The sequence below is a fragment of the Onychostruthus taczanowskii genome, unplaced genomic scaffold (assembly GCF_017590055.1).
Source record: "Onychostruthus taczanowskii isolate IOZ18803 unplaced genomic scaffold, ASM1759005v1 scaffold79, whole genome shotgun sequence".
Taxonomy (NCBI): Eukaryota; Metazoa; Chordata; class Aves; order Passeriformes; family Passeridae; genus Onychostruthus; species Onychostruthus taczanowskii.
This window is the reverse complement of record NW_024505782.1, coordinates 3,280,281-3,305,561: the sequence shown is the minus strand read 5'-3', so window position 1 is coordinate 3,305,561 and position 25,281 is coordinate 3,280,281. Positions and strand designations below refer to the sequence as shown.

At 40.4% G+C, this 25,281-nt stretch overlaps 1 protein-coding gene across 3 annotated transcripts in view; it reads left to right on the top strand.

The window, feature by feature from the left end:
* The window catches only part of DYM (dymeclin), a 210,226-nt gene that overhangs the window by 28,388 nt on the left and 156,557 nt on the right, over nt 1–25,281 (top strand). For all 3 annotated transcript variants that reach the window (XM_041423558.1, XM_041423557.1, XM_041423559.1), the window contains exons 6-8: nt 1,567–1,639; nt 12,904–13,029; nt 15,934–16,076. In XM_041423558.1, the coding sequence (XP_041279492.1) occupies nt 1,567–1,639; nt 12,904–13,029; nt 15,934–16,076 (342 nt within the window). The remainder of the gene's footprint in view (nt 1–1,566; nt 1,640–12,903; nt 13,030–15,933; nt 16,077–25,281) is intronic.

The window sequence follows — 25,281 nt, the reverse complement described above, 5'->3', positions numbered from 1 at the left end:
AGAAAAAGTTACGTATTAAAAATGCACCCACTTTTTTAACCTTTCTCTTCTCACTTTCTTCTGTCAGGAGAAAAATTAAATACCTGTTGGGAACTAGTAGCAGTCTTGCTTTATAAGCATTTTCTAGGTTCGAAGGCCTTAGGAAAATGTCACATTCAAGTTATTTTAGAATATATTATCTGTGCTCCATTATTGGCTGTGGTTTCTGTCCAAGGTTAAACACTCTGAGCAGTTCTTGGTTTTACTAACAGGAGCTGCATTGTGTTACTCATGGGGGGATTCTATATAAAGGAAACCACGTTTCCGTGATAAAAAACTGATTTCCTTCAGAATGTGCAGTTCACTAGCTGACAATTTTTAATGTGTTTTTAATAAACTGATTGTGGAAATAAATGATTTTGCTTTATAGTGAATATTCCCCCTGGTGTGCTTCTTAAAATTGAGTCCTGTATTCAAGAACAAACTTGGGTTAAGCAGAGTAACACCTCTGTACCTAGCTATAAAGCTGTGTTTATGGCAGGACTTATTTATTTGAAAATACAAAATAAACAGGCATTTGGGTAATTATTGTGCTGCAATGCTGTAATGCAGGGGATCAGCTATGCCACTCTTAAGCCATTCAGCACTATAAAACCCTCCACTTCTTTACGATGTTGTAGGCTTCTCATCAAAACTTTATTTTTGAAAGCAGAATAAATCCTGATGAGTCAAGAGATTTAGCTTCTGGATTTTTTAGTGTTATATAACTTCAAGTGGTTTAATAAGTTTTTTCCTCAATGAATCTTGAAAGTCTTTTGTTACAGTTGCTTTTAAAACTTACTGATGTAAACTATGAACAGTTTTATTGCTTAGAGTAGTTGCAAGTTTTTTAATAATTCTGAATCACAGCGTGCATTTTATCACATTGTATATGACCAGAGAATGATTTCTGTGCCCTTAAAATGCACAAGCTTGTCATTGAAATGTGTAAAATTTCCTCAATGAATAAACATGTATCCATGAAAATATTGTATCTATATTACAGTGGAGCAGCAGTGACATGCTCAGTAGCTACATTCTTTTGACATTATTTTATAATGTTGCTCAGTGAATTGTAGACAAATGAAACTGTCTCTGATTATTCTTCACTTGGGTTTGAAAAACAGAATGGGAAAATATGTGAAGTGCAGGGAATTTTGAAAGAACATTTAACTGTGGACCAGTGAGAAGTCACCAGTGATTAGTTCAGCAGTTAGTAATAACACTGCTTAATATGATCTTCTGTGAGTAGTAAAGGAAGGCTTGATATGCTAAATATTAGCACACTCCCACAATACCAACATCTCATTTAATTTATGCAGTTATTATTAGTTATTTTTTTATGTAAAAAAGATAAGGCATCACCATTTTCTCTGTTAATAATCTCAAGTGCTTTCTATTTCAGGAAAAAACCCTATCTCCTTTAACAGATAGAACATCCAGTGGTTGTTCCTTAATTAAGATATTGATCATCTACATTTGTGTGTTTGAGTCTTGGCTTTGGTTTGGTATTTGAAAACCCAGAAATCCTTTGTGTTTCTTTTTTAGGAACAGAATGTGAAGACCTCATAGAGGAGTTGCTGTGTTGCCTCATCCAGCTTATTGTTGAAATTCCCCTCTTGTAAGTAGCTTTTTTTTTTTTTTCCCACTTAGTCTTCTTTTATAAACTGAGCATTTGAGAGAATATGAAACTTGTAGTAATAGGTTTATAATGTTTAAATAGTTGTATTTGAATGTTCCACGTGATGGAGCAGTACAGATAATGATAAGCTGCTGCCAGTGCCAGCCCTGAATATTCTGTGGGAAGAAGTACATGATGAGCGTCTCACACCCAGTTCAAACCATCAACAGAAGTTATTCCGTTTGTTTCAGGTACCCCTGTCAGCACACAGACAGTAACTGGTGGAAATGGTTGTGCTCATGGTACAGGGGAAGGTACAGTGGAGGTGTCACTTCAGCTCTGGGGTATGCAGTAAGGTGAAAACTAAAGTTCTTCTGCAGTTCTGTGGGGGTTTAAATTGCAAAAATAAATCATACTGTGCTATTTAATACTGATTTCTAAAATTCCAGTGAATTGGTGTCTGAAAAGGGACAAGAGAAATTAATAAGTTGAATGTTTCTGTAGATCTCCAGATTTGTTTACATAGCTTTTTTTTCATGCATCTGTTGTATTTGAGAAATGCTGATTCCACGTCTTGTTGGGAAATGTGTCATAAACCATACTTCAGTGTTTTATGTAGGAGAGCATGCTTTGTTCCTTGGAAAAAAAAAGTGTTCTTTCAGTTTTGTGGAAGTGTGCTGATGAGTTTTGACTATTTTCCCCGTGATAAACTTTACTAAAGGTAGAGTGAGCAGTGTCTTTGGTGTTAAATTGCATTGTAGTCTGTGTCTAAAATGTAGTGCCTCAGCTGAAGCATGGCAGGTTTGGAGGAGTTTCAGATTGTGTGTTACAGTATAGTGCAGGGCTCTGCTATCTCGTAGCTGGGATTGTTCTTTTGGTTGGAAAACTGACAAAGATGCAATGTTTTTTGAAACATTGCTGTCATTAAATGCAGCTCTGTCAACGTTAACGCGAGGGGTTTGTGTAGGTAGAGTGTAATGAATTAGTGGTGTGATTCAAAGTGTCATTCCACAGAGCTTGTCAGGACTTCCTGGAACACATGCATGCTTTGTTTGGAGCAGATTAGAGGAAGTACAAAGGGCTGAGAGGACTGTGATATACGGGCAAGTTCATAAATCCTGCAGGGTTTTATTTTTCTTTCTTGGAAGTACCCATGTGTAGTCCAGTATCCTTCATAATGCCTTTCCAGCAGGAGAAAATATGCCAGCATGATAGCTCCTCACCCACTTCCACAACTGAAACTCTCATCAGCTCTGTTTCTGTGTGAATGTGGTTGCTGCAGGTGGAAGCACTTAGATTACTATAAAGTCTAATGCTAAAATGACTTATTTAAAAAGATAATTATAAAGCCTGTCCATAATTTAATATTCAGCTATATAAAAAAACTGACATTTCATAAGAGATACATGTGGAAGATATTTGTTTTGTGGTTGGCTGGTTTTTTTGGTGAAATAAGTTTTTTTAGCTAAATTTCTCCTGAAACAGCATGTTGCTGATTGGTAGTAAATACTATCACTTACAGAAATATGTATTACTGTCTTGTTTATTGCTAGAATATGTTTAACAATGTGATAATGCCTTAACTAAGAATTTTGTTCCCATATCATTGAAAGGGAAGTAGGTAGGGAAGAGGAGAACTTGCATTCTCTAATACGCCGTCCAACTATGTTCTTCAAAAAGGTGTTATAAGGTATTATTTTATTATTAGTTTTGTTCAAGAAGTGATCAGGATTGTTTTCATAAGTGAGTGTACTTCTTGCTTCCCTCTCTCTCCCTGGTCAGGTATCACCAGAGATTCTTGGTCAGGATTCACCAGAGATTTCCCTGTTTTGTTTGAAGGGACTAGTCCATTTTTGTCTTTAGCTGGAATGAATCAAGAGAACTGCAAGCCCAGTATGTGAATTTAGGGAAGAAATAGATTGATTGGAATACATGAAATATTCAAACTTGTAATGATCTCTGTGTCAGAACTTGGGATCACCTGTGAGAGAACAGACAGTTCTGACAGCTTGCAATGGCACTGTAACAGAGTGTCTGTCTGTAAAGATACTGTCAAAGATGAATTTTTTTTTGGTAACAGACCATTAAAATCTCCATGCTGAGCTGGTCTTCGAAGTATCGTTCAGAACAGCAAAGATTTTGTTAGGAGCATTCAATAGCCTTAACAAAGGATTTTGACAATTAGTGTGTCCCTTGGGTTCCATAGATGCAATTTGGTGAAGGAGTGGATACAGCTGGCAGCTGCTGTCTGAATATATTGCTTGCCTGCACCCCAGTTAAAACTTGTATTTTTCTCCTTCACTGAAACTGTAACATTATTTTTAGAGCATGGAAGGCAATCTCCGTGTTCAGAATGCAGGAACAGAGGTACCTGTGTAGCTACTTTGTATTCCTTCCTTTTGAGCTTGTTCTAAATGTTGCATCAGGAGCTTGAATACCTGTGTGTGGTACTTTCAGGCAGGTACACAGTTGTTCCAGACTGGTTGGAGAGCAGCGCCGAGGAGAAGGATTTTGTTGTATCCTGGTTATACCCCAGAATATCCCCAGTTGTGAGAGGCTGGACATGCCCCAGCCATGTGCACTAGGACCCGGAAACCTCTTGTGCTCTGGGCTGATCCCGGACTGAATGATCTTTAAGGTCCCTTCCAAACCAAACTGTTCTGGGATTCTAAATGTAAGACATTTGGGCTTGGCAGGATACTGAGCTTGCGAAGGCTCGTCTTTTCTTGGGTATGGGCAGATGTCACTCACCTCTAACCTTGAACTAGTTATCAGCCTTGGCAGAATAAGCTCATTTATGTGTACAAAACAACCTACAGCATACTTAGAAATTGCAGGTGGACTGTATTTCTCAGAATTAATAAGTAAGGTGTGGGATGTGGAAGAAGATAAATTGGATAAATCACATCTCTGTCCCATATTACGAAATGTAACTTTTTTTTTTTTTTCAGTTAGGAAAGGCTGCAGAGCCTTTCTGGGAGGCAGAGCATTTCTGGAAGTGTCTCAGTTTTTTACAGGGAATTTAAGAAATTCTTTCTCAAAGTTAGTTTGTATTGGAAAAGGCAAATGTGCTTTAAGGCAGAAATAAGTTGCAGTAGGGACTCTGGGACTCGGCAACATTGTGGTGCTGTGTCTGAGAGTTATTAAAAATATCTTGAATTACCTTTCTGAAAAACAGGCTGTGCTGCATTGTACAAAATGCCTGGGATAAAGGTTTGAGGTTTAATTTTATAGAAAATACAGTTTTCAACAATTAGACTTGTGCAGTCCCTTATAACACTTGTGTTACCTTATGTTGATGTTTGATTTATGGTTCCCTTGGGTGTGCTATGGATACTCTGCTTTTTCTTTGGTTTTGCTAATGTTAGCACTCAAGAGTGTGCACTAATGATTCGAACTGCATAGTCGGCAAAAAGATACAAAGTTAGTATTTAATTGTATGACTTCGATGTAGAAACTATTGCAAACATTTTGTTGCAGGATGGAGCTCCCAAAGCTTTAAATTATAAAGGCTTCTTTCAGCAGCTTGTTAAGAGCTGGTATCCATAACTGAACATCTGGTTGTTATCAGTGCATTTTCACTTCATTAGAAACTACAAATGCATGTGGAGGAAAAATTAAATACTCTGATCTAGTTACATCACACCTAAGTAGCACCCTGTGGTGCCAGTACAAGTTAGCTGGTATTTCTATTACATTCCCTTATTTTCTCTAGTTATGGTTGTTTTAGGTTGCTGTCTTAATTGTTTGGAAATGTTGACAGTGTTGACAAAATTTAAATGTTGACAGTGTTGATAAAATTTAAATGTTGATGGGGTTTTGACTCATTTAGGGATGGTCGCTGCATTTTATGGGAGCTTAAAAGTCAAATGGAGGAGGAGGAGGAAAGGCAATATTATTGATTATAAAGCCCTAGGAGCTTAAAAGTCAAATGGAGGAGGAGGAAAGGCAATATAATTGATTATAAAGCCCTGCAAAATAACTGCAGTGTAGGAAAGGTGCCATGTACAGATGATGAGAAATGTTAGGCTTTCTTTTTTGCCAGTTGTGAGCAGCAAAGAGATTAAAAAATGTTTTCTGTTCTAGCTCAGGAGTGCCATATTTTAATTATTTTTGTTACTTTCAAAAGAATAGGTCAGAATAGTTCTTTATAAAAAGAGTCTATTCAAGGAATTTTTATCAAGATTGTAGTAGCTCCATTATTTGGAAAACACGTGACTTTTGCATTTTTGGCAACTTTGCCTAATCATCAAAGGCAAACTTCCATCTGTTGAAACTGAGGTTTGAAGGTAGCGAAAACATCCAAACTGAGAGAGATGTGTGTTGCCTCACTTGGAAGAGCCTCGAAGTTTAAGACTATTGTGCTCTGTTTAGGAGGGAGCTAATTCATATAAAGGGAGTTTTATTTGCTGCTGCACCTTGGAGTGGTAGCAGAACCTTTATCTGTATCACAGATTCTTACTCTGTTCTAGTTTAGTTTTTATTTTAGACTTAGATCAGTATTTTTCTATGACTTATCTGTTCACTACGTATGCTTTAATTTGTAACAAACTTCCTCACCTCAAAGCACAGTATCAGAGGTCTGTACAGTTTTTTCATACATTATGTTGTGTATCATATTCCTAATAATCTGCTTTCCTGTGGTTTATCATCCCTCTTTTCACAAAAGGTGATGGGTGTTTAAAAACCTCTGATTGCAGTATTTGGGTCTCAACAGCAAAGACAGAGAGAGACTGTGCAGCAGGTCTGCCTTTCACTTAGGAGGCATCACTGAAATGTAGGATGTGATTCCTGTGGTCTGGCTCTGTGTAGGACTCTCTGATGGTCTAATGTAGTTGTTTGATTACCTGGGTCATCTCCTCTTTCCTGGGATTTGCAAGCTACACCTGGGAGTCTCTGCAGCTGTCAGTTTCTGTAGGAATTTGGGCTGCTCTCTTGTGTTTTATTGTTTGAAAAGTTATGTCTTTAATTAGTTTTAGTGGATATTGTTAACAAGACTTGGTGATATGAAAAGTAAATGGAGAATAATGACCCTTCTGTGCAATGTTTTGAAGTCCAGAATTTCTTCTAGGATTTTTAATCTGTAGAGGGCAGAAATAAATATCAGTGAGGTGACAATATACACAGTCACATAATCTCAGATGGTTTAGGAACAGGTCTGTGAAAAAAAGGCTCTCGAGACATTTTAATCCTTTAGGTACTACCTTTAGAGTATTTCCATATTGTTCATGCTGCCAGGGCTGGAGCCCCTCTGCTCTGGAGCCAGCCTGGCCCAGCTGGGGCTGTTCCCCTGCACAAGAGAAGGCTCCAGGGACACCTCAGAGCCCCTGCCAGGGCCTCCAGGGGCTCCAGGAGAGCTGCACAGGGACTGGGGACAAGGCCTGCAGGGACAGCACACAGGCAATGGCTGCCACTGCCACAGGGCAGGCACAGATTTTGGGATCTTGGGCAGGAATTGCTGGCTGGCAGGGTGGGCAGGCCCTGGCCCAGGGTGCCCAGAGCAGCTGTGGCTGCCCCTGGATCCTGTCCAAGGCCAGACTGGACAGGGTTTGGAGGTTTTGTGTATGGTGTCCCTGCCCATGGCAGGGGTTTGGAATGAGATGATTTTTAAGGTCCTTCCAACCTAAACCATTCTGTAATTTTTTGTTTTCTCACCCTGTTCTTCTCCCAGATGAGAATACCCAGTATGGGGGAGATGCAGTATGAAATGTCAGAGATGCTTTCTACTTCCAGTCAGTGTTTGCTGAGTGTCCCCTTGGGACATCTCCCAAATGTTTGGAGTCAGCTGTAATGAGTGTAGAGCATTATCAGCTGCCACAGTGCATATGTGCCATCAGTAAGTGTAAAATTAGGAGTATTTCCAAGAGGAAAGATTATGTTCTCTTTGAGTTGTTGTACTTGTATCCTGAGACTTGTAGCCAGATATTGTACTTGCTTTTCAGTTTCCAAAACTGATCCTATTCTCTGTGGTGACTCCTCTTTCACCTTTCTGGTGGGCCCTCAGGAAGCAGGGAAATGAAACCTGGTTCCTGTATGATTTGAGACTTTTTGTATGAATCAGCTCTTTTGGCAACTCTCCTAAATTAGAAAATGGGTTACCTTTTAACCTTTTAATACTCGGAGTAGACAGCTCTGGCTGGGTGAAAGTTCAGGAAAATATTTAAACAGGGAGGGGGCTCAGTCTAGGGGTGGGATTTGAAATTTGGAGTTTGGTTTCTGACTGTTGAGGCTGTTTGCTCTGTAGGTGTGAAATCATTTATGAGCTCTCAGCCTCTCTGCTGATATAGAAATAGCTGCATTTCAGTGAGTAATTAAAGTGTTTACAACAGCATGTGCCTTCAGAGTGTTAATTGGAGCTTGTAGCTGAGATTTTCCTCTATGGTGCCTCTATGCTTCACCTTGGTTCCTCTGTCACAGACCTCTCTCTCACAGGCAGGGAACAAAGCTGAATGACTGGGAGCACAGAAAGCACTTGTGAGCAGTGCTTGGCCTTGGAGAGAAGCCAGCAGCAGCAGGATGGTGACACATAGGTAGATTGTTGAAGTTCTTGGTAGGTGATGCTGATAGGAGGTCATCCACATGGTTTTGAATGGATAAAGCAGATGCCAGGTTACTGGAGAGTTGTGATTTTAACAGGATCATAGTTCTTGTTCTGTGTGGGTTGATTGCATCATTTGGGAACAGCATTTGGGCTAAGGCTGGACGGGGCTTGGAGTGACCCGGTATAGTGGAAGGTGTTCCTGTCTGCGCCAGGGGGTGGAACTGGATGAGCTTTAAGGTCCTTTCTGACACAAACCAGCCTAGGATTTGATGATTCTAAGTTACGAGTTTGCCTTCAAAGTTAAGAAATAAAATAAATCAACTAAAATGTATGTTCTTGGTGGAAGACCAGAAGACAAGTGATGTTCTCTCCAGTCCATATCTTGGAAGAATTAGGTACTGCACCAATTTCTTCTAAAGCAGTACTACTGTATATCTAAATGCACTGCTGCTTTAAAGCAGCTGTCGAGGTCCCAGAGGAGCTCAGGATCTCTGTTACTTACCTGACAACACAGGTTAAAATGGAACATGGTCTGACTCAGTAGAATTTATTTCCTGGAGGTTGTGGATTTTCCATCCCTTCCAAGGCCAGGTTGGATGGGGCTTGGAGCACCATGGGACAGTGGAAGGTGTCGCCGCCCATGGCAGGGAATGGGACTGGATGACCTTCAAGGTGCCTCCCAACCGAAACCATTCTGTTATTCTAATTTTTGTCTTTTGATTTAATAAGTTTTTTGTAACCATTACTGATTTATTTATGATTATAAATCATAAACTCATTTGTTGTTTAATTTAAAAAATTTTATTGAAATTATCTGGCATCATTTGCTTTTGGAAGGAATCCACTGATGTATCAGTTTTTCATTGAAATGTAGACACCAAACACATGTTAAATACACAAATTTGTTATGCTAGTATCAGGAAATCTTGCATTTTGGAGCTCCTCGTTCTATGAAGAATCCGTAATTTAACATAATCTCGGATAAATATAACATGATGTGTCTTTTCTTCAGAGAGTACATGGTTATGTGTAAGGTTTGCTGCCAGAAATCAGTTTTAGGTCGGGTGTCACATGGGAGAACCTGGGCTTGCTCCATCTGGTCCAAGGATGCCATTGCATGTGAGGTATGGTACCAGGAGGACAGCTGCCTGGGATAAGAGGAGAACCCAAATGCAGGAGAGAAACGATTGCCATGAGTTCTGGACTTCAATCTATCTCAGATTCTTTCCATGTGAAAGATGTGTGTTTCTCAAGATGTCTTTTCAGAGACAGACCTCTAATATCTGCTAACTTATATTATCTGCTTACCTGGTATTGGAATATATCTCCCTTTGGAAAGGAGAGAGAGAGAGAATTAAGATGAAAAAATTTAGAATATCTTATGAATCCCCAAAAGAGAAAATCCAAAACAAGATCAAGAAAAGACTTCTGTATGTTTTGGTACATTGCTTTATAAAGTCCATTTACACAGAATGTGAGCTCTATCTGTGGATTTTTTATTTGTTTTGCAAGACAGTTGAGAAGGAAAGGAAAAATGCCACAGAAGCTCAAAACAACATGCAGTTATTCTGGCTTTCTGAAAGAAATAGCTAAATAATTTTGACATGCAGTTGATACATGAGTTCATTATTTCTAGTTTCCTCCTTATCTGCAAGCAAACAGTTTTCAGGGGAAGTTGAAGATCAGCATAAATTCCATGTAAAGTCATTCTATATGACTGATAGCTTTGAATAAAAAAAAAAAAAATCAAAACCAAGACCCCCCTATTATATAGTCTCTCAATATAAATAAACAATGTGTTCTTTGAAGTTGAAAGAGGTTCCTGGTAGTTCTTGTGATCCTCTAGAAATGCCTGAGTTTCAGAAAACCATACATTTGACCCTTGGTGGAGGAAATAATTTTGCTCTGAAGCTTTATCCTTGTGCTGATAAATTAAGGGTGACTGGACCTATGGGGTTACCCCAGATATCAGGACCCTGCTTGTGTTTATGTCAGAGCAGATTTAATCTGAACAGATTCTACAGGTTTTAGTGGAGTGTTTCTGCAGTTAAATGTGCCTTGTCTGGGTTTTGAACTTAGAGAAAATGAGAATAATTCACTAACTGGGACTGCTTGAATTTACCATTCTGGTTTTTTTTCTGTCTATCTGAGTTATATAAGGATATTGAAAGCAGATTTATTTTTTTTTCCTTAATACAGTACCGTAATCTCTTAGTTTATTTTTTTATGCTGATTCTTATCAAAACAGAAAATTATTTTGTAATGTTTCCTCAAATTTGCTATTCCACCTGTGTGGGTTATAATAAAAATAAGTGAATGAATGATTGAAATGGAGCAAAAGTGTTCTAGACCCCAAAGTATGTTTCCTCTCTGAATAGTGACCCACTGCATGCTGTAGTAGGTCATAAAGTTGTTACCCTTTTCATTCCTCACCTTGGGGTAGGAGACGTTGTTGTATTCTCAGCCGTTGTCATAATGATAAGTTTCTGGATGTTTTTCTTACAATATCAAAAAAGTATTTTCCCAAACTGTTGCTTTTATTTTGAGAGAAAAAACATTTCTTAATTTTTTTTTCGCTGGTGGCTGAACCTTTGATAATTGATGCTATGTATGTATGTAAGTCCTCTTTGCTTTGCTTGGGATGCGTGCGGGTGGCAGATTGCACAGCTCCTCTGGTTGGGAGAGGGAGCAGGCTCTGTTCCTAGTGCAGCCTTGCTTCTGGCTCAGATGAATTTGCAGTGGAACCAGATCAGAGTGTAACCTCTGGCCTGATCTAATTATCAGCATTTACACTGGCGAACTTCCTCAGGAGTGGGCAAAAAGTCAGGTAACTTGCAGAGAGTAAAAGTAATTCAAAAGGACATCATGATTTTCAGGAAAATGTTACTTAGGCAGTATGTCCTTTCCCAACCCATAACTTCAAATACTTGGGGTTCAAATACTCAAATGAAGTGAGAGAAAATAAAAAACAGTGAATATGCACAACCTTCATTTTTAAAAACAGTTTTGTATGTGGTGTAGTTTTGTGGATTGTGATCCAGGAAATTGTGATTCCAGTTTGCTCTTGGCTTTGAGTAAATAACTGCACTCCGGAGAAACTCTGGCCTGGAGCTGCTGCAGAAGAGCTTAACTTAAGCTGTCTGTGCATTGTGATGCGTGAAATTCTTGTTTTCACACTTGACAGTAATGCGTGTTGTTTACAGCATATCTGGCAGCACACTTGAGAATATTAAGCTATTTGATTGTATTAAAAATTAGACTCATTTCTTCTAAATAAAATGCTGTGTATTTTAGTGAGGACCACACCTGCTCTGATCCTGAGACTAGTGAAAATCTAGTTTTTTCTGGGGTTAAGTTTTCTTCGGGAGATTACACTGTAGTTTTCAAGTCATCATTGTTTGAAAGAGCACGCAGTTTTATGCTTATACCTGTTCTAACTGTTGAGAATAAAATTTTTGGAAGGTGACATTGTAACAAAGAAAAATTTAGCACCACTGAGTAAACAACATAGATGCTAATTTGTTCTTTGGTGTTTTGATTTTTTTTTTTAAATCTTAAATATAGGTACTATTAAATATTTGCATTTGAAAATAATAAACAGATTTTGAATTTCCAGTAGGTCCCAGGTCAGAAAACCTTCATTACTGTTGCAGGGAAACCGTTGTAACTTAACAATACTGGATTGTGAAGCATACTGTGGAAATTAAATAGTGGCAGTGGGAGAAGCATTAAAAGGACTTGAGGCAACAATAACAGTACTTGATAACAATAATTCTGATGAACTGCAGGATGGTGCTGTTGCACCAAATGAAGTACCTCATTTTGGAGGATGTAAAAATGGTCTTTGGTTGAAAGTAAGAATGATACTGGTTCATGTCCAAGTTAGTTCATTGTGTTTTTCAAAAGGTTTTCTACAGTCTGTAGTTTGTTACTGATTTAGGAGGCAAATGCTGCTTTTCTCTCCCTTTTTAAAACAAGATTTGTTACAAAGTCATTATAGGTAGAGGTGGGAACAGAAAGCACAAGATACTTTTAATAGTGTGCCTATCATCTGTTCTGCTGCACAGCCTTTCCTAATTAGCCTGAGCTAAATGAACTGTGCTGAACTGTCTGGTGTTTGTGTTTAAGCATTGCAGCTCATTCTTTGTGATTATCTTGAATACCTTGTAATATCTTGAAACTTTCTACTTCCCTGTTACCTCAGAAATGCCATTTAAAACTGAGCAATGTATGTGGTATCCTGATACCCTGAGTGTTTTGTATACTTGAGCTGGCATTTGTATATTACATTTTTCTCATAGGGATCCAGTTTTCTTGGCAGATGGAACTGTGTTGGGCTAGCTGGACATTCATTCCCTCACTTAGCATGATGGTTTTGTGGCAATTTTGTTTAATAGTACAAAGGATACACTTCTGAGAGATACTTATTATTTTGAGGAAGAAGTATAGTCTGTCAGTTGCAACTTGAGTGCCATGAGCAATACCTCTTTTTACATTGTTTTGTCCTTTGGCGTTTGAAAACAGTGCTTATTTCTAAGAAAAAACGCCCATTTTTAGTGTGAAATGATTCTGAGTTTCTTGAATTTGTTGTTTACATGTTCCCACTTGAAACTCTCTGTGCTACACAGTGTATAACTTCAGGTGAAGCTACCAAGTATTCTTGGAAATCAGCTGGTAAACAACCCACTAGATTAATCTCTGTAATTTTCCCTTTATTCTGCAGAGATATTACATACAGCATTTCTTTGGAAGCCGTGACAACTCTCATTGTGTTCCTCTCCTGCCAATTATTCCACAAAGAGATTCTGCGAGAGAGCATCATTCACAGATACCTGATGCATGGTCGATGGTATGTCCTGCTCTGGGGTGCTGCCTAAGGGCAAAACAAACACTGCTGGTGGCTTCTTCAGGTTGTTTGTACCTGAAAACAGAAGGCAGCAAAATGTTATCTTGATAGAAAATTTGTTCTGCTCAAATGAAAAGAGATCACAAAAGCAAACATCTGTAAAGGCTCTTAGAGGGATTTGGGTGGAAATCTCACTGGCCAGGCTTCAGTAAAACTAATTTGCAAATCATTTTATATTTTGAGGGTAGTTTCATTAACGTAAATCAATATTTACTTTTCAGGATGGTTTTTTGATTCAGCAATGAGTCTTGTAGCACTGCAGCCTGGAGAATTCAGGTCCCTCAGAAATGTTAGTGCTTTCTTGCCATCCAGATAAGCAGCAGTCCTTGGAAAGATGAAGACACATGCTGTGCTGAGCTGAAGGGAGCACTGAGCTGGGGGTAGACTTGGTTGTGTAACATCACTTGTTCTGGCAAGTTGGTGGTTGTGTTCAAGTGCTTTCACGGTGGCTTACATGTGTTTTAGTCAGGCTCCCATTCATCCTCTTTCAGCTTCAAGTTCCATGTGGGCAGATTTCTCATAAATGTATTTATTCTCTGATTTCCTGAAGTTTCTGCTAGGTGTAAGAGACAGATACTACTCTGACATGCAGGGAAAGGAGGAACGTTCAGCTTGGAGCACAGGGCAGACTTCAGCCTAAAAGAGCAGCAGGATAGAGCCAGAGCCTCAGGATGTGTGGGATATCCTGGTACTTCAGTCTCTGGACAGAAGGAATCAAGGGTTTGGGGGAAAATGGGGAATGTTTGGGGGAAGAGTTAGTATGTGGTCTGAGAGGTCTGATTTGGGGGTAGGAGGAGCCTGACCTCGGGGGAGAGGCGTAGGCATTTGGTGGCTGGGAATCAAGAGCAATGTGAACAGGTGGAGTGGCACTGGTGTGACATCTCACCCCTAAGGAGAGGGAAGCACCCAGGATTTGTAGATGTTCATGATCAAAAGGAATGACAAAAGTCAGAGGATCTGCCAAGTTTTATTAGTAAATTACACACTTGACATGGAAAACCGTGTTTGTCCCTGATGTCCCAGTGTAAGCACAGTGGGGTTTGGATAAAGGTGGGAGGGGGGGCTGTAAGGGAGAAAGAGAGGAACACAGAGAGAGAGAGAGAGAGAGAATTGGATCAAAGGAGAGTGAGAAAGGAAGAAAAAAACAGGGAAGAGTTAGTATGTGGTCTGAGAGGTCTGATTTGGGGGTAGGAGGAGCCTGACCTCGGGGGAGAGGCGTAGGCATTTGGTGGCTGGGAATCAAGAGCAATGTGAACAGGTGGAGTGGCACTGGTGTGACATCTCACCCCTAAGGAGAGGGAAGCACCCAGGATTTGTAGATGTTCATGATCAAAAGGAATGACAAAAGTCAGAGGATCTGCCAAGTTTTATTAGTAAATTACACACTTGACATGGAAAACCGTGTTTCTCCCTGATGTCCCAGTGTAAGCACAGTGGGGTTTGGATAAAGGTGGGAGGGGGGGCTGTAAGGGAGAAAGAGAGGAACACAGAGAGAGAGAGAGAGAGAGAGAGAGAGAGAGAGAGAGAGAGAGAGAGAGAGAGAGAGAGAGAGAGAGAGAGAGAGAGAGAGAGAGAGAGAGAGAGAGAGAGAGAGAGAGAGAGAGAGAGAGAGAGAGGGAGAGAGAGAATTGGATCAAAGGAGGGGAGTGAGAAAGGAAGAAAAAACCAGAGAGATCACCAGTCCTCCAGTGTTGATCCAGCTGGTGGGATGTCCTGGGTCCCTGGGCTTTGTGGGGCACACTGAAATCTTCCACTCCCTGGGGAGAAGTTTCCCACTTTTTGTGCAAGTCAGTTCTCATTCGCAGTGGCTCTTTCAGACCTTTCTGGAGATGGGTTGGAGGCTCTGGGGTCTTGGATGGGCTCGTTTTCCCCTGCAGTGCCTGGCCCTTCTCAGCCCCATCCCTGTTTCTGTGCCGGGCCGGGCTGTGCTTTTCTGCAGGAGCCACAGCCAGGAGGTTTGTCCCAGAAATGCTGCCCTGCCTCATATGGCCCCTACTCCAGCCACATCCTGGGCTTTCTCTGGTGTGTTTTTACCAACAGTCCTCGTTTGTTATTCCCAAAAACCCTTGGTTGGCTCCACAACATGCAGCTATTGGTGTTTGGGACGTGCACATCAGCCCCTCACCTTCTGGGATTCTGCAGATGGTCAGAGGGTCCATCCTAACAGAGCTCCTTCTTTTCAGCGTTAAATCAGATGGGAATGGTAGCCAGCTGTTTGCTTTTGTGGAAATGCTACTCCATTTTGGAAATACTGTTACATTTCAGTTAAACCCAACAAATTCTACTGGCATTTTTCAGATTCACTGATGTAAGGTTGGTTGTTTCATTGGTCTTTGCAAGTTCCTAGAATTATGGAATCCTTGAGGTGTGAAAAGGTGTTTGAGATTGGTTCTGAGCTGCACACACAGACAAAAATATTGTGTGTATGGAGAGATGCTGTTGTTACCTGCTCTGTGTTACTAGAGCATGGAGTAAAAACCGAAAAGACACAGCATTTCTTTTCATTGCATAAATATTTTTTACCATTGGTGTATTGAGGTAAGTGAATACAATGATTTTACAGACTAAACAGTTTATTTAAAAATGGTGTTTAAAAAACAAAGACCAAAAGTCAGTTTTCGTGGTCCTGCTGTGTAAGATGCTCCTTCAGACCCCTGCTGAAGTCCAGGCAGCTTTGCATGAGCAAGGCCTTGGTGTTCTTTCCCTTTCCAGTCTGGTCAGGACCGGGAGAGTTACTGACCATCTTTATGCCAAACACTAGCCTTTGCGCCCTACCTGGACTTTATTGTGTTAATTTTTGTGAGTGGTGAGTCAACTAAAGTTTTTTATATTTCTTTTTCTTTCCAGTCTCCCATACACCAGCAGACTTGTGAAAACTTTGCTGTATAATTTCATTAGACAAGAGAGAAGCCCTCCTCCAGGGACCCATGTCTTTCAGCAGCAAACAGATGGAGGAGGACTGCTCTATGGAATTGCATCTGGGGTGGCAAGTGAGTCTGATTTTCTATAAATTGTACTTCAGACCATATGAAGAATTGCCTTCTGTGTGCCCTCTGTTGCAGACACACCTGTAGCCCATTTCTTTTTCAGCAAGTGATACCAGTGTAGAAAAGCTGTCCACAGGCCTGCATGGCCCATCTTGAGATGTGTTAGAGTCTGAAGCAGTTATACCTGCAGGACAGCAGATGGTAAAAGTATCACCTAGCCCCTGGGTTTTTTTTACTGACACATTAAAAATCTCTCAACCAACCAAGCAGTGCCCTATTTGATGAATCACATACTTCAAGTTACTTTAAGTGTTGCAAGAAATACTTTTTATGTGCACATTTCATTCTTTACAATTACTCTGTGCCTGTGGTGACCTGCTCTGTGGCTCTGCTTGAGCACAAGGTTGGGCTGGATGGTCCCAAGGGATCACCAAGGGAGGGTTCTTTGGTGTAAAGGAGCAACATAGATAGGAATTTTTGTAATATATTGTGCCTTTCTCAGTAAGTTGACTAGTGTTTTTTCCTGATAAGTATGACTAGATTCTGACCTTTCCCAGACTGTTTGCTGTAGAGAAATACTGCCTGAAGAATAGCAAAGACTTGATGCCATTTGTTGTTCAGAGAGAGGGTTTCTCATTTTTGTTATACTATACACTCTGTTTTGGCTGGTGGCTGCTCCCTTCCCCACACCAGATGTGTTTTACTGGTGTATAAAAATCTGTCCTAGAGGTTTTTTCTTTTCCACTGAATGAGAATAAAACATAATACAGTGCTAACAGAAAAGGTAGATATTATTTTCTTTCTCCCCGATAAACTGGAGAACACTTTGCAAGTCAGTTGCTGTTAAAACCGATACTATTTATTTAGCTCTTTTGTGAAATCAATTCACTGGCAGCCTCCTGAGGGAATATTAAAGTTCAGGCCGCAAGGGGTCTGCCAGAATTTGCAGTGGGAGGCAGTGCCCGCGTCCCTCCTCAGGGCGGCAGTAAAAGCGCACGGCTGCTGCGCTCCGCTCCTTCTGCGTTCCGGGCTACACCCTCCGGGGCCGCGCCTGGCTTGTGTCCCTAAGCTGAGCCCGGCACAAAGCAGTGGCTTGCTTTGCCATTCACTTACACGCACGCCAGATTAATTAAATTGTTGTTTGCAGTGTTTTATTCTAGAGTCCCATCAGGTATATTCTTTTCCTTCGTTTCAATTGCAAGGAGAAATTTCTCTTAACATATTTTTGTAAAGCAGTTTTCTGTATCTGGTTTGTAGTTTTTCAGGTTTTTGCTGCATATTTTGGTACATAGTATTACCTGAATAATTGCTGTTATTTATGTTATTATTAGTTGTGATCTATCTAGTGTCTTTCTGTCTCAGTGCTGCCACAGGCAGAACACTTTATCCCCTCTTCTGGTTACTTGACTGATACATAAATCCATCTATATTGCCACCACTTGAACCTCCCTCTGTAACACTTCTTATGTGATACACCCCATGACTTTTTACTCGTTGTATATTAAATTTCCATTTCTTAATGCAAACACTTTAAGATTTCAGCCTACATCTGTTCTTGTCTCTTCCTACACTCCCACCTCCTTCACTCCTCTTGAACCATTCCCTTAGCAACTACCTTGGCATACGCCTACGCTTGTTTTCTTGCTTCTTTCATGAGTACCTGAAGTGCCATCTCTTAGCCCAGCAAATTAAGTGTCTTCATTTAAAGCTTTAAGAAGAGGAGCCTTTTTAAAGAGCTTTCTAATTTCCTGCCTGGGAAAAGGGAAAAAAGGAGTGCTACATCCTATTAAAAAACAGAAATGTTTTTTCTATCCATGCCCAGACAGTTGCTTGGGATTTTTTAAAAATTATTTGCCTATATATGATGTTTGACTGTAGGTGAAACGTGGGCACAGTAGGATTGTAGAGTAAATGGCATATTTGCCTGTCTTTTCTCTGAATTAACTCTTATCAAATCAATACCTTGGTTCATGTAGCCTCAGGTACATGGGTAGAATGCAGCACAAATGAAGATGCAGCAACACGGGGTGATAGTCTCTTAGGGTGCAAAGGGGAATTTTGAGCAATGAACAGCTGTTGGAAACTTTGATGTGATTTATGTATTGTATTACTTTTGTGTTTTTTATAATCTTTACATGATAGAGATTGAAAGAAGAATGGAAGAATTGAAAATTCACTTCTGTGTTGCTCAGTGCCTTTTAAATACTACATAATGCTTAAAGTAAGTTTGCTGAAATAGTCTAAACATAATCTGCCTTGTAAGTGTGAAAGGAGACAGGAACCTGGTTTAAAAAAAAAGTATTTTTAATATGACATTTTGAGGCCTAAAATAATTATTGTACTTGTTAATTATTTTACTTGATACCACAGTCATCTAAATTACCATGTATAATGTTATTACTATTTTGTAGTCACTTGCTCTGCAGCAGGAGATCAACAAACTCTTACGAGCACCGTATTTTAGATCCACCCTCCTTTTCCTTCCTTGTGATTCAGCAGGAGTGATAATTATACACGATATGAGCAGAATTTTACCCTTTCCCACAGTTAACCTTCTCCTGCTTCTCATCCTTCGTAGCCTGTTTTTCTTCCTCTCATGAGCTTCCTTAACTCTGAAACCACACAACCAACATCCTCACACCAATTACTTCTGGGTTTGGCCTCTGACTGGATCCAGGTTACCTCTGTGCATGGACCTTTTTCTATCCTGGATATAAAATACCTGGATTGGATTGTCCTGCCAATTCTGTTATGCTCCAATAATTAAAGAAACAATGGTGGTTTTGGAAGGAGGGGAAAAATAATGGTATTTATTTTTGTGACTTCATAAAGGAGATTTTTCTCTACTGAGTCAACTTTGCTTTGTCTCTGCGGTCTTTCAGTAGGTGTGCAAAGTAATTGTAAAGTGCTCCTAGATCTGGGGCAGTGTTGTGAAGCATAAATGACATTAATATGCATGGCAGTAGAATTTAGATATTAGAAACTCATTTATTGGAAACCAGAAATTAATTATTCTTGGTTCACAAAGCACATTGAACCAACTTACCCTCAAACCCAAGTTTTTTTGTTGGCTCTAAGTTCCCTCTTCTTTTTTGTTGAGATTTGTTAACATTTGCCAATTCATATTCTACAGTCAACTAAGTTGAGACAACTTTTTGTGGACAAGCAATTTTTTTTAATTAGTCATTTTATTACTTGCAAAATAGAATCCTTGTTAGAGTGAGGAACTGCCAAGTAGATGATGTGCTAGGACAGGGAAATGATAGTGCTACTCAAGGCTATTGAAAAATAAGTCAATTTAGATGGTTTCCTTTGAAATAGTTGATCCAGTTTATACTTTGCTATTAAAAACAACTCCAGACACTAATGCATCTGGCAGAAGTAAGGAGTTACTGCAACAGTGGGATCTAATTGACTTGGTTTGTGCTGTTGGGGTGTTTATAGATGTGAGGGGTACAGTGCTGTATCTGTAAGGAACTAAAGCAGAGTCAGTAACCAGATTCAGCTTCATTAATCACCCAAGTCATCGTCATAACTAATCTGCCACGCAAACGTACTGTTGTAGCATTCATAGAAATTGCAGAATTCAGTGTGTAGTGGTCAATTATGGCTTGTTTTCTCATGTCTGTATTCTTTGGTTGGAACTAGAGAAATATTCCTGGCCATTAATGATGTTATATCAGGCAAATATAAGCTTTAGTCTGCATTATACTATTCAGCATTAGGATACCTGAAGATATCAGGCCTCCATTGTACATCTGTGATTTATATGCACTATAGCTTATTCTATTTTTTTTTTTGTGCTATTTTCTGGTTAATAGAAGCATTTGAATGGTAATTTTAAACTTTATAAGAAAACTGTTTATTACTATTTAGTATTTTATGTTAATAATCTTTTTCCTCTTCAATTTTGTGTAGCCTGATTTGTAATATCTACATTAAAATATATCAAAGTGTAGAGACACAAAAATATACTAACAATGTGTCTGTTATTTCTTATGATTTCACCAACCTTTACTTCTGCTAACAAAAGCTTCACTCTGCTTGCTTCTACTTTTCAGATCCTTTTCGTGATGTGTCACAGATCTGGTGTCTATCTCTAGTGCTTAGTCAATGCTTAATTGCCTGTTCAGGCCCACCACAATGGAAATGTACATTTGAGCTTTCTTTTCCAGTTCTGTCTGTTCGTGTTCCTTCTTACTTACAGTCTGTAACTGTCATTCTCTTGAAGCTGTAACTATGATATTCTCCCCTGTCTGAATGGGAAGATTGAGGAAGTTTCCAGATTTTTAATCTTTCACTTAGTTCCCGTGACAATGTGCCTGACATAGAGCAAAGTGTGTGGCTGCAGTTCAAGCAGAAGCACTTTGAGAAGAAATACTTGAGTGTTCTGGTTGTGTAGCTGTGGCAGGGGCAAGTCTGCAAGAGCTGCATAGCAAACTGGTGCCAGAGTGGCTTCATTCTACCCAAAATCTGTGCTTGGGTGCTACAAGGACCACAGAAGCTGGTCCTGACCAGTACTGCAATGTCACCTTTGGGAGTTTTCAAGTTTTTGTGACAAAAACTCACCTTCTGCCTTAATCACATTGGTACAGAAATACCTTGTGTCTGGTAGGTATCTCTGCAAACCAGAGATGTACTCGCTGTCAAGCTCTTAGACACTTCGTTGACGTACACTGTGCCATGTATGTTCTGTTTCTTGAAATGTAATTTATCTTTGTGTATTTGAATGATGTGAGAGTATAGAATGATTATACAGCAATAGAACTTCTGGTGGCATTTGGCCCCAGCTGCACCAAGTTCTTGGGACTTTGAATGACAAGGATCTGAAACCAGAACATCTGTAGTATAATTAAGAAATAATGATGCTCCAAGGGCTGGAGCCCCTCTGCAGCTGGGGGTGTTCAACTGCACAAGAGAAGGCTCCAGGGACAGCTCAGAGCCCCTGCCAGGGCCTCCAGGGGCTCCAGGAGAGCTGCACAGGGACTGGGGACAAGGCCTGCAGGGACAGCACACAGGCAATGGCTGCCACTGCCACAGGGCAGGCACAGATTTTGGGATCTTGGGCAGGAATTGCTGGCTGGCAGGGTGGGCAGGCCCTGGCCCAGGGTGCCCAGAGCAGCTGTGGCTGCCCATGGATCCCTGGCAGTGCGCAAGGCCAGGCTGGATGGGGCTTGGAGCAGCCTGGGACAGTGGAAGGGGTCCCTGCCCATGGCAGGGTTTTGGAATTGAGATGGTTTTTAAGGTCCCATTTCAACTCAAACCATCCTGAGATTCCATGAAACTCTTGATCAGTCCTGTTAGCTTCACCAACATTCTTTTGATAGTAAACCACCATTAGTCAGAGCTAGCTGCACAGGTAGCATGGGCTTTGCTCTGTGAGCTCTGCTCTTTGCACATACACTGATGTTAGTGACATTAAAGCATTCTTTCTCAGAAGAGCAATTTATTACTGTCATTTCATGGCTTGATAGTTCTGAGAAATCTTTGACTGACTCTTAAGAGACTCATAAGTATCTTCAGGGAAGTGTCAGAGCATGGATCAGACTCTGTTCTGTGGGATCCAGCAATGGCACCAGAGGAACTGATGCCCAGGAAGATCCATCTGGACATGAGGAAGAACTTCCTGGTGCAGTGACTGAGCACTGAAACAGACAGAAAGAGTGTGGAGTCTGCCTTGCTGTGGATATTCCAGATCATCTGGACACAATCCTGTGCCATTACTCTGGGATGACCCTGCTGCAGGAGGGAGCCGGGACCAGATGATCCACTTCCACCTTTACCCATTCTGAGATTCTGTGAAACTGTACATTTTTCTTTTATTTTTGGAGACGCTGGTGCTCCTGGGGACCCTTGACTGCCACCATTCCACCCTTGTGACAGTGACAAAATTTTTCATACTTAACATTGTGGAGGCTTACGTGTTTTCAAAGTCTGTAAAGCCTGTTTTCCGTGATGTCTTCCTGGCACTGCCCAGGCTTGTGTTGTGCTGGGAGCTGTAGCTGTAGCTCTCTGTAGCCTGTCAGCTGTTTGGAGCAGGGACCATCAGTGCACAGCACAGCGAGGCTGTGGTTCACGACTAGAGCTTCTGATTTCTGTGGTCATACAAACCCTAATTGTAACCATATGCTTCAGCTTGTTTACTGAGAGTGCAGCAGCAAGTTTCACGAGGTGTGTTGGTGATTTATCTCCCTGACATTTATCCTGATATTTCAAAACCTGACCGGCTTCAAATAACCCATTATAAAAGAGAAGAGAAAACCTGTTGGCTCAAAAATGAGTTTTCTTTAATTCTTTTGGGGAAATTGCTTCTTAAAGGAAATAAAGAAGCAAGCTGATGTATTGTAACAAAGTTTTAAAAGTTGGTATTTTGCAGGGATTAGGGCTAGAGAAAAGGAATTTAATATGGCTGAGAAGGAGTTATTTCTTGCTTTCCAAATTCTTCTTAGCTCTAGAGAATTGTGGAAATGGAAATTGAGATAGACAATATTTATAATTAGAGAATGTTAGTAATGAACTATGTAAAAAAATGAACTTGAGCAGCAAAACCAGTTATGTTTGACTTTTTCTTAAAGTCCTATAAATTTCAACTAGTGGATGGTAAGAAATAAGAAATCTGTAACTCTTTACCTTATAGTTGAATGTCAACAAGAATGTTAATTTCCTACCTAATCTTTATTTTAGCAATAAATGTGAAAAGATTTAAACAATACCAGTATTTTTAAAGTTCATTTTTGAGCACATTTCAAATGATAAAGATGCTTGACCATCCATGCTGGGTAAGAAATAGTCCAAAATTTGTGAGTTAAAAGTTCAGTACCTTCTTCTTGTGGGCTGCTGCACTTCTTGTACAGTCTTAACAGATACTGTGTTCAGATGAGAGCCCACCTGCAGAGCTGCCCCAGCCCTGGCTCCAGCAGCACAAGGACGTGGAGCTGCTGCAGCCAGTGCAGAGGAGGCACGGAGATGCTGCCAGGGCTGGAGCCCCTCTGCTCTGGAGCCAGCCTGGCCCAGCTGGGGCTGTTCCCCTGCACAAGAGAAGGCTCCAGGGACACCTCAGAGCCCCTGCCAGGGCCTCCAGGGGCTCCAGGAGAGCTGCACAGGGACTGGGGACAAGGCCTGCAGGGACAGCACACAGGCAATGGCTGCCACTGCCACAGGGCAGGCACAGATTTTGGGATCTTGGGCAGGAATTGCTGGCTGGCAGGGGGGGCAGGCCCTGGCCCAGGGTGCCCAGAGCAGCTGTGGCTGCCCCTGGATCCCTGGCAGTGTCCCAGGCCAGGCTGGACAAGGCTTGGAACAGCCTGGGACTGTGGGAGGTGTCCCTGCTCATGGCAGGGGGTGGACTGGATGAGCTTTAAACTTTTCCCTTCCAATACAAACTATTCCAGGGTTTTTTGATCTTGAACTTTTTGATGGTCCTCCTTCTGGATGGCAGATGCAGACTTTGTAGAGTTGATGACTCAAAGGATTAGGGTTTTTTTGCACTAATATTGGATGTAAAAATAACACCTACAACTTACAGCTCCATAAGGGATTTATTCTTCATAATTTTGAAAATACTTGCACTAAAGTGCTCAGGCTGTGGTGTTTAGCTGCATGATTTCTCATGAAAATGGTTGGATAGATCAGGAATAAGGATGATCTGTTTGTTTCCAGATGCACTGATGACATGTTATGAAAGGATTGAACTTGATGTCTGATAATTGACATGTGCCCTGGACAGATTGGAAAGTGCATAGATAGGAGAAACTGAGCTGCATTGCAAGTCAGGATGAAGAGCATTGATAAAGCACAACAAATTCTTTGGCTTTCTATTGTTCTGTCTTAAAAACTGTTTTTCAGGTCTGCTCATGGATTAAATCCATCCGAAGCTGCTTTTGTTAATAAATTACATGTTACTGAATAACACATTAACTGTTTCCCCTTCATTGTCCTGCCAGATGTCTGTGCCATATTTTGGAGTGGGAGTATTCAGACATCAGATCACTAATTTTAACCATTGTCCATGTTCAGCAGAGCAGGGGAGTTACATTGCCTGGCGTGTGAAACTCCTTTTAATAGTTAAATTTTGTGGTTTTTTTGATTGGTTGTGTGTGTAAAGACTAAAGGAATGAAAAGGCAATACTGTGCACTGCCTGTCTAGAAATATTGATTAGCTAGCTCCATTTTCTGGGGGTTCTGTTTTCTCCAGTAGCTACTGGAGTACCAGTTCCATGAAGCTGTCATGTTATTTTGAATTTTTCTTTAAGATTTTATATTTATTTTATTATTGATACCTTATAGGTAATACAAGGGTAGAGGAAAGGATGTCTGTGCTTTCTGTTTAGTTCCCCCTTCCCTTTCACCTTTAGCTTCCTGCTCCTTCCCAGAAATAAATAATGATAGTTTTTTTTTTAGTGCTTCTGCAAGGAAAATCTGTATTTTAACCCATTCACTAAATAACTTCTGAAGTTTGGTAGACTTTTTGACACGTAGAAGGTGAAGGAGAAGTTTATGAAATATGTTCAGCATGGAATGGACTCGTGATAGGAGTGGCACATTTTAGATGTAGAAGTTCTGTGTCATGATCAAATTAGTTCAAGTTCTGAAACAGTTTTATTTGCCTTTCTATATTTTTGTCAGGGGAGAAGCTTTAATTTGTGATGTCGGTATTCTCAACTACAATGCTTAAATATAAAGAATAGTTTACTTAAGGAGCATGCAGGTGAGCTCTGATTTAGTAATAGTACATAAAAGACAAGAGTATTCCCTTGCCAGTGCTAAGCACCTGCCCAGAAGGAGATGGGTAATTATCTACCTCTACAAGTCATTAATGCAAGTAGAAATTGTCATTCTGGCTTTTGAATGTGCGTGGTGTGAAGGAATACTGTGCTTTTAGGAGATGACTGCGGTAGGTTTGCTGGATCTCTGACGGAAATGAAGGAAAACGAAAATGTGTTGTGGAAGCAAAACTTTGAAGAGCACCAAAACCCAGAATCAGATGAATATTTGACTGTCTTTAATCTGTAGTGGAAATATCTGTGTGCATTTCTATGTACAATTGCACTTCAAAATTGCAGTCTTGCAGATCTGTACAGAAGCTTTGATCCTTGACTCTTAAAATCATAAAACTCAAAAGATCATAAAACTGTGCTTTTATTTGCCTAAGCAACCTTGTTTTAAATTGGTTATTTGCATTTTTTATTGTGGTTGGTATGCAGAGAAT